Source organism: Gracilinanus agilis, chromosome 2, assembly GCF_016433145.1.
Source record: "Gracilinanus agilis isolate LMUSP501 chromosome 2, AgileGrace, whole genome shotgun sequence".
NCBI lineage: Eukaryota > Metazoa > Chordata > Mammalia > Didelphimorphia > Didelphidae > Gracilinanus > Gracilinanus agilis.
The window spans coordinates 348270247-348284870 of NC_058131.1; the positions used below are offsets into that span (position 1 = coordinate 348270247).

Genomic DNA, 14624 nt, shown 5'->3' on the forward strand with positions numbered 1-14624 from the left:
TCTTAGGGTTCCAGACTCTAAGTTCAAACTCTTTCCACCATTTTACCTTTCCTTTTAGCATGTGCAAAGCACTGCATATGTAATGCAGTAAAAGAAAATCTATAACTGAAATAGACCAGATGGATGAAAAGTGACATTTTGAAACATACACATTTTCCAACAACAGTTCTCTCAGTAGGGAACCTCTAAGTAACCTAAAATATAGTCCTTTGTGATATTTGCCATGATGACTGTGCCATTGCCCTGACACAGGCTGACACTTTCAATAAGTGTCAGGTGACTGTGATAAGAATGAATTTTGGTGCCATCCATAATCCACAGGAAACTAGGGGACGTTAGCAGAAAAGCTTGCCATCTGTAGCCTTGTTCTGGCCTGACATTCCCTGCCAAGTATTTGTGCTTGTGAAATTCCCTTTTGCCATGTTACTCTGTAAGAGACATGATTGTGACAATGAAAAGCAACATAATAAAGGGTAAAATAATCTTTCCGTCTGGTTTAGGTCACACTTTGCCTTATGTGAAACTTCCCAAAGGTTCCTTTGTGCCTAGAAATGAGAAACATTTCTTTTTCTTTTATTTGCATATAATAGTAACATCTTGTCTGTCTGCTAGATCATGTTCCCTCTGCTATCTCCTAGAGGCTGAGCACTTAAAAAATACTAAAAACACATTATGGTAATTTCCTATGAAGATTTTTTTAAGTGTTGCTTCCTAGACAAGAAATCAGACACAATAAAGATCATTCAATAGATCCAGTAGGAATTAAGACTGTCCTCTCAAGACCCAGATTTCCATTTTCATTTGGAATGGACTGTGTGCTCTCCTGTCTTCTTGTGTGTGAATGCCTATAAAAATAGCTCCTGCTGAGGTAATATCAGTTTTCTGTGACATTCCCTTGTCTTTGGGACCCCTGAGGTCACTTAGAAGTCATCTGATTTCTCCAGGAATCTTTACTCCCTCCTATTGAGGTTTCTATCCAGGCTTTCTGGTCTGCATGAAAGAAGGGTCCATTTGAATGCTCTAGGTGGCACACCAGATTTTTCTTGAATTTTCTCCTATTCTCTTTAGCATCTTCCTCCCAGATTAATTTGTGGCCTTTATGGTAGCAGTTTACATTTTGTCGAAGAAAGTCTCTTTGTTCAAAGATTCAAAACATTTTCTGGGGCTATGGAATTGTTAATTTGCCACCACATTTTCAGTGACCTTTCTCTAGAAATGTTTCAAGTAATGAGGGTTTCAGTTGCTTAAAACAATAATTTATAGTACATATCTTTTGTTGTTTTTTTTTTATTTCTGAAAACCTTTACTAGCTCCCACACATTATTTCTCACAGGCTACTGTAGATCTTTACTAACTTATATAGTAATTCTGCTGTTGGGTCCATTGAGTTTCAGAGAAATGCTGATGTGTTAATTTTGCCACTGTGTGTATGATTTAGGCCCACAGAATGAATCCCCAGGTTGACCTACTTTTCATTACTTTGCTGACAAGGAAGGGGTTCATTATTTCCTGCAGAACACCTTTATGAGACAGGTTGCCAGTAGTGCTGTCCTTCACTGAGAAAAAGGGAAATCAGCCAAGAATGGTGATTTTTCCCTAGGCGGAGCAGAGAAAGGAGTCTGAGAATGAAGATCCTTCATATTGTCTCCACTCAGTATTTTGGGCAATCACAAGATTGGTCTTTTTGCATCATCTCATGGTGATAGAGCTGAGAAAATGAAATGTAGTTACTGCCCTTCAGCAACTTCACAACTTTATATGGCTTTCAGCTGCTTCCTTCAGAAAAATAACTCGTATCCATACTAATAACAACTCAATTTCTGCAGCATAAGATTTTTAACATACTTTCTGCATAGTCACCCCATGAGGTAAGTAAGTACAGCAAATTGTAGGAACCATTCAGCAGGGTAAATGATCTGCCAAAGTCACACAGGTAGTAATGTCAGAGCCAGTTGGTCAGCTGACATTTATGAGGTGCCTGCTGTGTGCTAGGCACAGTGAATAGAAAGAAAGCCAAAATATGACCTCTGCTTTCAAGGAGCACGCAGTCAAATGGAGCCAAGAGCCAGGACTCCTGACTCCAAGACTAGGGCTCTTTTCACTCTGCCCCTTTAGAACTAAGGATTCCTCTGTACCCTGTTTGCTGCTGTAAGGAAAGGAGCTGCCTTTTATAAGCTCTGGCTCCATGGGCTCAGCAGCAGGGGAATCTTCCTAGATGTCTTGACTGACCATTTATGGCCTGCAGTAAAAAATGTTGACTTCATTTTTCTGTCTCTTAGGTGTGAAGGTAAATTGAGAATCATTGTCTCTGTTGACTGTTCAGGTTTCTGTGGTTGTTTAAAAGGGTCATAATAACCCCTTTCCCTGGGTACTAATCTTGGGATGCCTCCTTCATGGTGACTGGTTTGTATGAAGGCTCTTTGGTTCGCCTGGTACTTCGTGGTTGAACCTGGGACCTTCCCAGACACTGGATATTCTATTTTCAGAAATCAGTGGTGAAGTTTATGAGGGTCCTCAGGATTGTTACTTGGAATTTTTACTCATGCTAGATCCTAATTTATCTTGGTTTATTCCTTCTACCTCAGGGATCATCCTATGTTCTTCATGTTCATCCAGATTGCTGTTATCTCGATTTTCAAGTCCTATCCCACACTGGGGGATGTCGCCCTGTACTTGGCTTTTCTTCCTGTGTGGAGCCATCTCTACAGATGTAAGCGCCTTCCTTTTTTCCTTAAAAGACTCTTGAGTATATCTTTCTTAAATTCCCCGGTGGAAGATTTATGTTTATTCTTTGATGTCAGGTGAAGGGTAGTGGTTACTAGATTTAAGCTAGAAACAATCGATGGATGAAAGCCATAAAGAAACAGGAAAATCATTCTGTACTTGCCATGTTGGATGCTCTAGGCACTGATAGTAGTGATAACTGGGGAGGGTTTTTGTTGGCATTTATGATATATTTTATAATTTATATATGTTTCCATCTGCCTCAGAGGAACCAGAAAGATATAATTCAGTTAATGAAGCAATCAGTCAATCAGTAAACATTTATTAAGTTCCTGTTATGAACCAGGTACTGTGCTACGTTCTGGGGGTACAAAAAGAGGCAAAAGACAGTTTTTGTGCTCAAGTTGCTCACAGTAGTTCCTGCCCTTAACAATAAATAATAACGACTCCTGAGAGCTTGATAAGATTTACAGAAAACTTTTCTCACAGTAGTCCTATGAGGTCAGTAGTGTAAATATCATCCCTATTTTACAGATGGGGAAACTAAGGCCTGTGAACATACAACTAGTGTTAGACCCAGGGTTTCGATTCAGGAATCCTGACTACCAGCTACAGAACTCTTGCCACAAGGCAATCCAGTCCCTTCCATACTCTCTAAAGGAGCTAAAGTGTGGTTTCTGAAGACAAGAAAAATGAAATAAAAATATAATAGGTGACTGAAGCTATGAATAACTCTCCCCCTTGCTTGTGAAGAAATGTCATTATGCCCAGAGTACCCATCTACCAGCAATGAGCTGTCTGAAGATTTTCAGTGGCCTAGAAAGAATGAGGAAGAATGATCTCAATATTATGGGATAATCTCAATAAATTAACCCTAGCAGTTTAGCATTGGGATAGTGAGAAGACCTTGATTCTAGGCCCACTTTTTCCATTAACTTGACAGTATGTCCTGAACAAGCTCCTTTCTTTTCTAAGACTGGGTTTCCTCCATCTTGAAAACGAGGTGTTTGACCCAGTTCTATCAGGGTCTTCCCAACTTTTAACACATTGTGGTACTGCAATTTGTTATAAAAATGAGACGAGGCAGCAGTTTTGCAACCTCTGGCTAAACCTCATTGAGGTGAATGAAAGCAACGACTGAACTCTGGAGACTGTGCATCTGTTGTTTCATTCACCAGCCCTCTGGGGCTTCATATGCCAAGCAGGAAGTGAAACTAACGAGCTCTAAACGTGAAACTGACTAACATGACAGCCACCCAAACAGCAGGAAGAACAGAAAAGTCAATAGTGTGAGTGGGTGCAGCATGTGCTCACACAGGTGATTGTATTTCGAGTTACCAAGCTGGATTTATGGCAACAGCATTGGCTGCCCAGGTGTTTCCTCATCACCTCCTGCAGTTTCCTCATGATTATCTGCAAGAGTCATCAAGCAGGTTTGGGACTTAACCTTGTGGCCCTTTAATAGCCAGATAGATCATTTGGAGAGTGTGTGGATGACAGCAAGAACCATAAGTTCTACTTGATGCTGCAGACCACGATTTTTTATGTGGACAAGGGGATTTGGTCCCTTTCACTTTACTTTTCTTATTTTGCCTTCCAAAGTTGGATATTCGTGTTTTGGAAAAACATGTTTATTTTCATGTTTAAACCAAAAAGGATATAATAATAGTTTTCTTTGCTCTTCTGTTTCACACATTTGATTTTCATTCCTTTGCTTCCTGACCTTGATCTTCATTCCTCAGTTCATCTTAGCAGTAGTAATGGTCATTGTTTTAATAACAAAGACAACAAAATAATTTACATTCATCTTAATAGCACTTCTGTGAAACAGGTAGTATGCATGTTCCCCTCCCCCCCAGTTTACAGATGAGACCCCTGAGGCTTAGAGAGGGAAAGTGAGTTTTCCATTCACACTAATGGTTGAGTTGCAACCCCAGTGTAGGTGTTCAGTGCTCTTTCTAAAATATCATAGTTGTCTCTTGTATACATATGAGGCATGTATAATAGTCCACAGAACTCCTTTGTACAAATTCATGGGTATAGTATTTCTTTGAGTGCAGATTACTGTTGTGCCACATGGTATTCCTAAGTACAGATTCTAAAACATGCTGGCTCTGAGGATTAAAGAAATGTTGGAATAGACATGTTTTAAGATTTGAAAAATGATTAAAAACCAGAGTCTACCTTGTAGAGTGATGAGTCACTGTGAGAGTTGGGAGTGTGATTTCTGAGAGGTTATATGGCCCTAATGAACTATGTCACTGACTTTCTGAGCTATGCGGTTTTTTTGTTTTGTTTTGTTTTTGAGTTTAGACTGACAGTAATTGTGAGTCTCTCAGCACCAGGGGCTATGAAGACATTTGCTTGGAATGTTATGTTTGTGTCACCACCACATGACCCATTCAGCCAATAGCTTCTTTGTTTATTGGAGACATTAGATTTTGGCCCCTTAGTTTGATGCCTAGAAGTTTTTAGAAGTCTTTAAGCCAGTGGCATACACCTGAAACTGAGGAGTACTTTTAAATTTTGTTTTAAAAACAACCTTTAATATCTACTTTTTCTTCCTAAGAGTTGGAAAAGTCTTAAGACATCTACTACCTGAAGCATGAATTCCTTTTACGGTATCCTTTACAAATAAGGGCATCAGCTCTAATTATCAGGTAGTTCTTTGTAACTTCCAACCATTGATCCTACTTAACTTCATGACAACCATAAAAATTATTTAAACAGGAAAGTAAAGCAGGGAAATGTCTTCTAAGTGCTGACCCTTTGTATGTGTTCTCTGCAGATAGATGACTAAAGCATAAAAGACAATGTCGAAGGTCATTTGGTTGTTGGCACTGATCTGTTAGCTGTTTTTTTTTTTTTCAGATTAGGTATGTTTCAAGGTGGAGAGGATTTTTTAAAATGCCTTTTTATTCTGACTTTAAAGAACACTAAATAAAATTAGCTTTTCCATAAAATAAAGTGAAATAGTATAAGAAAGTTTTGTGAAAAACTGTGAAACTCTTAGATACAGTTTACTTTTCCTTTTAATTCTATAATAAATTCAATATATAACTTTAAAGCTTTCCAGCTTTCCTGTGTTTCCTTCAGACCTAAATGATGCCTTCTTTGTGATTGTCTTAGTTCTTCAATGATCCTTTTTTATTTCTTTCCTTTTTGTGTGGCAATTCTTATGTCTCTATCCCCCTCTCCCTCCCAACTTTGACTCCATTGGAAAAAAAAAAAAGAAAAACCAAGCCTTTTTGGTTTACATGGTCAAGCAAAAGGAATTCTTGCATTAGTCATGTCTGAAAATCATGCCTTTTCTGCACGTTGAGTTAGGGAAGGCTTACTACATTGCCTGTCATGTTTTTTGGCCCCAGAAGGCTTTGTTGAATTTTTACCTTTTAGTTCTCTTGGGCGACATCTTGTGTTTGGAATGTACCATGACCTGTACATCTCACTCAACTTTTGGTCTAGAGCTCTTGGTCCTCTGATTCTTACTTGATTATCAACAAATGAGGAAACCTCTTTCTCTCCTTTTTTTAAGGGAAAATAATCTCTTCCAGGAGTTAATCAACATATACATAATAGCAATAGTAGCTGATACTTCAGTGGTGCTTTATAGATTAAAACACTTTCCCAGGTTCTATTGGTATTGTTATCCCAAATGGGAAAATGGAAGTGTAGAAAAGGTTAAATGACTTGCTCATGGTTGTACGGCTAGGAAATGTGGAGCCAGAATAGGAGCCCTGATCCCTTATCTCCATGTAGAAGAAAGAGGGAGGATAAAAGGCTAAAAGTCCTGGTCTATCATTTAAGACCTTTTATAACTTCACCCCAATCTAGCTATTTCAATAAACATTTATCTTCATTATTATGGACTTAATTGTAGAAGGGGCTTTAGATAATTACATAGTTCAACCCCTTCCTTAAAAGGTTTTTTTTTCTACTCATTACCAAATATTTCAATATACAAAATAGAGCCAATAACTAGTAAATCTCTGTTATAAAGATTTTCCTTTTACAAGTATAAAAAATTTCCCTTTTCAAAGTAAATAAATCCACTATGAGAGTGGGTGTGGGTCAGAATTGATCAACATTTATTAAGCACCTACTATGTACCACTCCTGGGCTAAGGACAGTCTCTAGCCCGGATGAAAAAGGAGGAGGGTTGGGCGTGGGGCTAGCAACCCCACCCGGTAAAAACTACATCTGCTAAAGAAACTGCAACCTAAAGTAGGGGCAGCTGGGCTAGCTCAGTGGATTGAGAGCCAGGCCTAGAGACGAAAGGTCCTAGGTTCAAATCTGGGCTCAGACACTTTCCAGCTGGGTGACCCTGAGTGACCCATTGCCTACTGGTTGTGACCCTATGCTCCTAGAATGGAGTCCCAGGATAAATTTAAAAAAAAAAAATGTGCTAGTCATGAGCTAAGTTGCTCAGGATACAAAAAGTCCCTGACTAAAAGATCTTAACAAGGAATTAGTATTTTTTTAATGGAATGGGACCATGACTTTTATTGATTTTTTTTTATAGTAATCACTGTACCTAATTTGGCCTGATATAATTCTCCACCTAGCCTACCAGTGAAAAGAAAAATTATTCCTGCATTACCATGGGGGTCCTTACTGATCATCATGTTTTGGTATACTCAGGGCCTCAGGAATTATTCTCTTTGATATCAAATCACAGGATGATAAGAAAGAACCTCCGAGTCCCAACTATTGTCTGAAGTTAGATTATAGATGGTGAAACTATCCTTTTTAAAACAACCCTGATATGACATCCAGTCTCTGCTTAAATACTTCTGGTGACAGAGAACTAACTCAACCATAGACTGGCCTATTCTAATTTGAGCAGATCTAGGTATTCTTATTTCTATGCTAACATTCTAAATTAAATCACTCAATCCTCATATAACATTCTAGTCTTCCTTGTGATCCTACACATGCTCCAGTTTATGACTGTTTTTGCGAAGATTTAGACCTAGAACTGATAAACACATCTAGATGTGGTCTAATTTCTCCTTACTGTGGATAATAGATTTCTATTAATTATATATTGTCAAGAGGGCAGCAAGGTTGACTCAGTGGATAGAGAGAATTATATAATGTCTACAGTAACTGCCTTTTTTCTTTCTTTCGTTACCTTCCATCTCAGATCAATGTTAAGTACTGGTTCCAAGGCAAAAGGGTGGTAAGGACTAGGCAATGGGAGGTTAGTGACTTGCCCAGGGTTGATAGCTCAGAAGTGTCTGAGCCCAGATTTGAACCCAGGATCTCCTGTCTCCAGCCTGGCTCTATCCACTGAACCAACCTAGCTGTCCTAGTAACTGCTTTCTTAGCCAATTATAGCTTTAGTGACAAGACCCATACCTGAACTTCAACAAACTCAACAGATTAGAAGACACCAACATGGAAAGCTATTGACAAATAAGTGAACTGGTACATGGTATCTCTGAAGGAGGTTTGTCTTTTGTGATATATGTGATAACCTTCTTTTTCTTCCTTCCTTCCTTCAAAGAAGAACAGGTAAGAAATGTGTTTGCTTGATGCTAATTCTCAGTGTTGTCTATTTTTGCAGTCCTTCGGAACATCTTTTTCCTCTCCTGTGTGATGATTGTCTGCTCTCTGCTCTTTCCAGTTTTATGGCATCTTTGGATTTATGCAGGAAGTGCTAACTCCAATTTCTATTATGCTATTACACTGACATTCAATGTTGGGCAGGTGAGTCACAGTCTGGGGAAGAGGGTACTGGGGAATAGCATATAGTAGCCTCTGACCTATGGGTAGAACCTGTAACAACTTGTGCTCTCTACAGTCCTCTTGCTCTATTGTGGGACACTTTGGATTCTTGCATCCTACATTCATCACATGGAGTTTGCCTGGTCAGGTTTTGTTCTGCATTTCAAGGTCTTGATGATAAACAATTGGACCATTTAAATAGCCAATTATCCCTGCCTGTGGATTAATGACAGAATAGGGGGTGTTGGTATCTGGAGCCACTGATGATGGTCATTAGTCCCTATCTAAAACACTTGCCTTCAAGGTTACATCCTGAAGGAAGAAGGGGGACTTTTTAGTGAGTCATGGAACTAGTATTGCTTGCTATCGATATTTCTGGAGAATTATTGTCTGATGCATACATTTGTTTTAGGATACCAAACACTGAGTCTGCAGTTGATAAGAGGAAAGGTGATTTCAGGAACCTGGCCTCTGAGTGAGATTTGGTCATGGAGTATATTCCTTTTTTTCATGTATTTCTTGATGTCACACATCTTCTAGACTCCCTTCCTTTTACCTCTCCAACACAGAAATGTCCTGGTTCCTCCCTGTTCCTCCTCAGTATTAGTATTGTATCTCTGGGACTTAGGAATGCTAGTTTGGCCCTTTCTGAGAGGGAGATACTCTTTTTTGCTGGGAGCCTGCTTGCCTGACCTTGTGTTAGCAGTTGCGTGAGTCTGAGGTCTTTATCTGGTACTGGTTCTTGTAGCTTACCAGGTAACCCACTTATTTTCTCCAGCCTACATGGCTCCCATAGTGAAGTTGAGGGTGCTATTGAAGTGGGAAATAGCAAAGACAGTGATAGAAGGCAAAAGAGATGGGGGAGAAAGGGGAAAACTAGGGAAATGGCCCAAACCATTTAGCTAGTCAGTGGCATCCTTACCTTCAAGTTTCAGGTACCCCTTCCTATATCTAGGGTTGCCACCTTTGTACCTTGTGACATCATCTCAAAAGAATTCTAACTCTGTAGGGAATAATGAACTTTACCTTTTCTCTCAAACCATATCAAATGTAGTGAATGCTTTAATTTGTGCAGGACTCAGTACGAGGGAGTGTGGGTAAATTAGAGAAATAAGACAAATATGGTCCCTGCCCTTAATCTGATTAGGGATCAAATTGCATAAACACTTAGAAAGCTAAATATTAACAAAAAATTCAGGACAATAGTAGAAGAAATGTCCTAAGATCATATACAAGTAAGTGCTATAGGAATTATTTTGATAGTAATTGCTGTGGAGAGGCAGAGGAGAAGAAAAAGGTCTCTGCGGGTTAGTAGCCTTGGGAGAATCTTCATGGGAGGGATGTGTACTTTCCATTTGGCTAATCTGGATCTGTATTCTAGATCTGAAACAGCTCCAACTTGCATCCACTCATTGCCGTTGCTTGCAGTTTCTTGCCTGCCCTCCTTGGGAAGAGTTTTCTGTATTCCATAAATCTCAATTGAGAATTAGAGTGAACAGCTCTTTTGTATTAAAAACTAAGACTTTGTTTCAAACTCAACTTGCTGCTTTGGGCTCCCTCAAGGGCTCTGTGTATGCCATAGGCCAGGCCAGGCTCAAGCTAACTTGGCTCTAACACATTCTGTATCTTTTTATATTTGTGTACATTATACCCATGAAGGCAAAGCTATGGCACACATGCCAGAGGGGATTGCTCCCCTCCCCCTTTCCACCCTAACTGAGGACATTTCTTATATCACCTGTCCCTCTGCTCAGCAGCCCAATGAGAGTACTTCCTCCCTCCCCTGTCTGCGGTAAGTTGGGAGGTGGGGCTCACATGTGGCATGAGGTTTGCAATTTGGGCACGTGGTCTCTAAAAGATTTGCAATTATCTACCTTATATTATTAATGCAATCCTCTTTTCATCATGTACACATCTCCTGTGCTCAAACAAGATCAGTCAGGACTAAAAAAAAAAAAAAGAAAATATTGCTGCATACCTATCAGGATCAGATACATGTGTGCGCATCCCCAGTAAAGCAGGGTATTAAGATGTCAAACATAGGTCCTATTAAAGAATGTATATACAAGCCCAGTTTATGACTCTCAGGTATTCTGACCTTACCTCAAGATATCTGAATGCTGTCTCATGATTCTCGAAATAGGTGGTGGGTGAGGAGAAATGTAGGGAATATTACACCATTAAGAATACAGGGTTGAACCTTCTGAGAAGAGGAAATGGCTGGGTCCACGTCCTGTGTAATCCTCAAATGGGTTCATCTTCTCTCCACTTCAGTATATTCAGCTGCTCTTTGGTATGCCTAGAGAGGCCTTGATCTGAATGCAATTGCAAGTAGAATTGATGCCCAGGTAGTATTTAGTATTTCTTGTCCTGGGTCTTTGCCTTCTGCATTTCTGCCTTGTAATATAAGAATATTGTTGTAAAAATGGTGTTATCAGTAATCAGTAAACAGTTATTCAGCATTGGCCCTGTGCTAAGTGTGAGGGCTATACAAAAAAAAGAGGAAATAGACTTAGCTTTTCATGAGGGGCCAACTAGTAAACAAATGTATGCCAATGAGCTATGGAAAGGATAAGCAGGGAATAATTAACCAGGTAAAGTACTAGAAATAAGGGTTGGGAAGTGCTTCCTATAAATGATGGGTTTTCAGTTAAGCCTTGAAAGAAGTCAGTAGGTAGAAATGAGAGAGCACATTCTAGGAGAGGCAGCCAGAGAAAATGTCTGGAGCCAAAAGACATGTCTCACTCATGGAACAGCAAGGAGGCCAGGATCACTTGATTAGAGTATGTGGGTAGTGAGGTGTAAGAAGACTGGAAGATTGGGAAAAGAGGCTAGACCATGAAGGACTTTGATCACCAAACAGTAAGATTTTACATAGTATTGGAAATCATAGTGGGTGTGACATAGACCTGTGCTTTAGGAATATCACTTTGGTGGCTGAATGGAGGTTAGTTGAGTGGGAAGAAACTTGAGGAAGGCAGACCCAACAGCAGGCTGTCACAGTAATCCTGGCATGAGGGGATGAAGGCCTGCGCTGCATTGGAGGCAACAGCAAAGGAGAGAAGGGGGTATATTTGAGAGATGATACACAGGTGGAAATCATCAGAGCTTGGTAACAGATTGGCTAGTGTGGGTGAGAGAGGATGGAGTTGAGGATGACCCCTAGATTGTGGACCTCATAAGAGAGGCTGAGGCTAGATAGGTAGATATGAGAACAGTTAGCATCGAGATGATAATTAAGTTCCTGGGAGTTGATGAGATCACCAACTGGAGTAATACAGAAGGACTCTGCTATTTGTACAGGGAAGATACATTTCAAGATTTGCCATGAAGGGCTGAAACCACAGATATAAGTGAACACCTGCTGATCCATATATAATGTGATTTTCTTGTACACACACACACACACACACACACACACACACACACACAAATAAAGTTTCATTGATAAACACACAGTAAGATATTACTAGCATTAAATATAGTAATAATTAAGTCCATTGTAAATTATTATACAGTACTGTACAGTAGTCCCCACACACAAATCTTGGATATGTTCCAAGGCCACTCCTCCCCAATGGATGCCTGAAACCAAGGTCAGTTCTTGCTTTAACTTTATTTTTCCTTAGTAACTCTTACCTTCCATCTTAGAATCAATACTGTGTATTGGTTCCAAGGCTGGTAAGGGCTAGGCAATGTAAGAGGGGAAACTAGATATTTAAGGTATGGTTGCCAGAAATCGATTAACTCGATTTCAAAATAAAATGGACCCAAGTCAGGATGACTTTTATAGTGGTTTATTTACAATTAGGAAGGATGAAGGTAGGGAAATTGAGAGAGGGAAACTCTGGCCCGGACCAGAGGCCTGAACCAGGTAGGAATTCAGAGGCCCCAGCAGAGGGGCACAGAGGTGAATTTAACAAGGCTTCTAGCCACAAGGCCTCCTCCAAGAAGAGAGGCCTCCCTAAGGCTAGAGCCTCCAGAAACACCAAGGGAAGAGAAGGAGAGTCGGCTTGACTTACCCACATGACAATTCAAAGGGAAGCAGTCTGAGGTCTCACCAGAGATCCTTCAACACCGAGTTCAAAGTGCCAACTGCCTCCACAGGAAGTTACCATCATATTTAAAAGATAGCATCCTTCATCACTTCCTGCATCCACCTCCAATTTCAAGTGGACAAATGGTAGCTTCAACACTGTTTTGGACTGCCCAAAGGGCAGTCCCTTGTTTTTGATTTGTCACTATCACCTGTGGGTAACAGACCTCCCCCTTCCCCACTTAATTCTAAGTTGTATGGGGTGACATTATTTCTGGTGGCTAGAGTCTACACAAATAAATGAGAGTGAGCTATTTCCATTCACACAGCAACGGGGGTTAAGTGACTTGGGGAGGTAAATGACTTACCCAGGGTCACACAGCTAGGAAGTTTCTGAGGCCAGATTTGAACCTAGGACCTCCCATCTCTAGGGCTGGCTCTCAATTCACTGAGCTACCCAGCTGTCTCCTATGCTTTAACTTTTAACATTTATGTTAACTTTACTGTAGAGTATTCTGCTCTCTTCCTCATTCCTACCCCTTGTCTCAGTGCTCTGCAGCCTCCCTCCACCAAAAACAAACAAAAAAAACCTCCAAGTGATCTGGAGAGATTCTGCAGAGAGACCTTTGTCCCAGTCCACTCATCTCTGTTGCCCACTTGTCTGCCCCACGTCTGTTTTCCATCTGTCTGCTTGGATCTGGCCTCCAGGTGTCCTTGAACTGTTTACTGGCCCTTTTCCTCATCCAGTGGCAGCCTCCTCCTTCCCCTGGAATGACCATGGGTGACTGAAACCGCAGAAAGCAAAACCGTGGCTAAGAGAAAACATCTGTATGGAGAGAGAAGAGAATAGGGCTCAGGGTTAGAGGGCAATATCTGGATGAGGGTCCAGTATAGGAAACTGAGAAAATTATGGTTTGATAGTTTTAGTAAAAGGAGAAAGAAGAGAGTGCTTTATGATAATGTAATATGAGTTGTTATTTCTGTCATCTCACATTTATGTAGCACTTTTTGCATTCATACATTGTTTCATTTAACTTTCTCAACAGCTCTGTGAAGTAGATACTGCTAGTATTATTATTTCCATATAACCATATGGAGTATTTGCTTTGTGCTATGTACAGTGTGGTTGGCCCAGCAAACATTACTACCTTTAGCTCGTACTGCTCTTGGCTTATTTCCTTATTAAGTTTTCCTCTAGGATCAAAGCTGTCTAGCCTGTATGGAATTTTCAGAGATTATTAGAGTTGCTGAAATTATCTCTCTGATTAACTCCCCCGACACACACACACACACACACACACACTCTCTCTCTCTCTCTCTCTCTCTCTCTCTCTCTCTCTCTCTCTCTCTCTCTCTCTCTCTCCCTAAGCTAAAGAAAATCACCTATTCCTTTAGGTTAACTTCCTTTCTCTTAATCCCAAGCCAAATACTTAAAGATTTCGAACATAAATCATTGTATATGCCCATAATCTTTCATAGCAATTCCAGATAGCGTAGGAATCTAAATAAGAGAGAGAGAGAGTGTGTGTGTGTTCAGTTAGAGGGAACTGGGGCTTCTTTGCATGCAGCACTTGGAGAAGCAGGATGAAGACAAGAGCTATGGAACAGATTTATCATATTACCAACCAGTCTGCTTTCCATGGCAGCCTGCTCCTGGCTTGCCTGGGTGCATCTCTCCCTGATTTGTTCATGTTTTGATATTTTCTTTCCTCTTTTCAAGAGACTAACATTCCTCCTCTTCCTTTATCTTTCTGAGTAGTTTCTCTGAATCTTGGTCTTGTGACTACTCAGCATCCCCCAGAAAGAAATTCTAATGTCAAAAGACCTCAGAAATTTGAATTACCTATAATTATGGGTAATATCTTGGAGTTAGCATTCTCACATCATTGTTTCCATGGCAAAGGTCCATGACCCTGGGATGAGGGGTAGTTTACATTTTATAGATGAAGAAAATCTGAAAGGTTCAGAAAGGAGAAGTGACTTGCCAAAGGTGATATATTTAGTGATTATAGCTGAAACTCAAACTCATTTCTCTTAACCCCTAGATCCAGTATTCTTTTCTTTACATGGTGCTGTTGCAGGTTTAACTTTGCTCATCCTCTAAACTTTTTAGTCTAGCATATATATTAATGTT

General features: G+C 40.1%; 1 protein-coding gene across 1 annotated transcript in view; it reads left to right on the forward strand.

Annotated features, from left to right (window-relative positions):
* The window catches only part of PIGU (phosphatidylinositol glycan anchor biosynthesis class U), a 118033-nt gene that overhangs the window by 97643 nt on the left and 5766 nt on the right, over positions 1-14624 (forward strand). Inside the window, exons 10-11 of the mRNA XM_044664380.1 lie at positions 2586-2710; positions 8294-8436. Coding sequence (XP_044520315.1) covers positions 2586-2710; positions 8294-8436 — 268 coding nt within the window. The remainder of the gene's footprint in view (positions 1-2585; positions 2711-8293; positions 8437-14624) is intronic.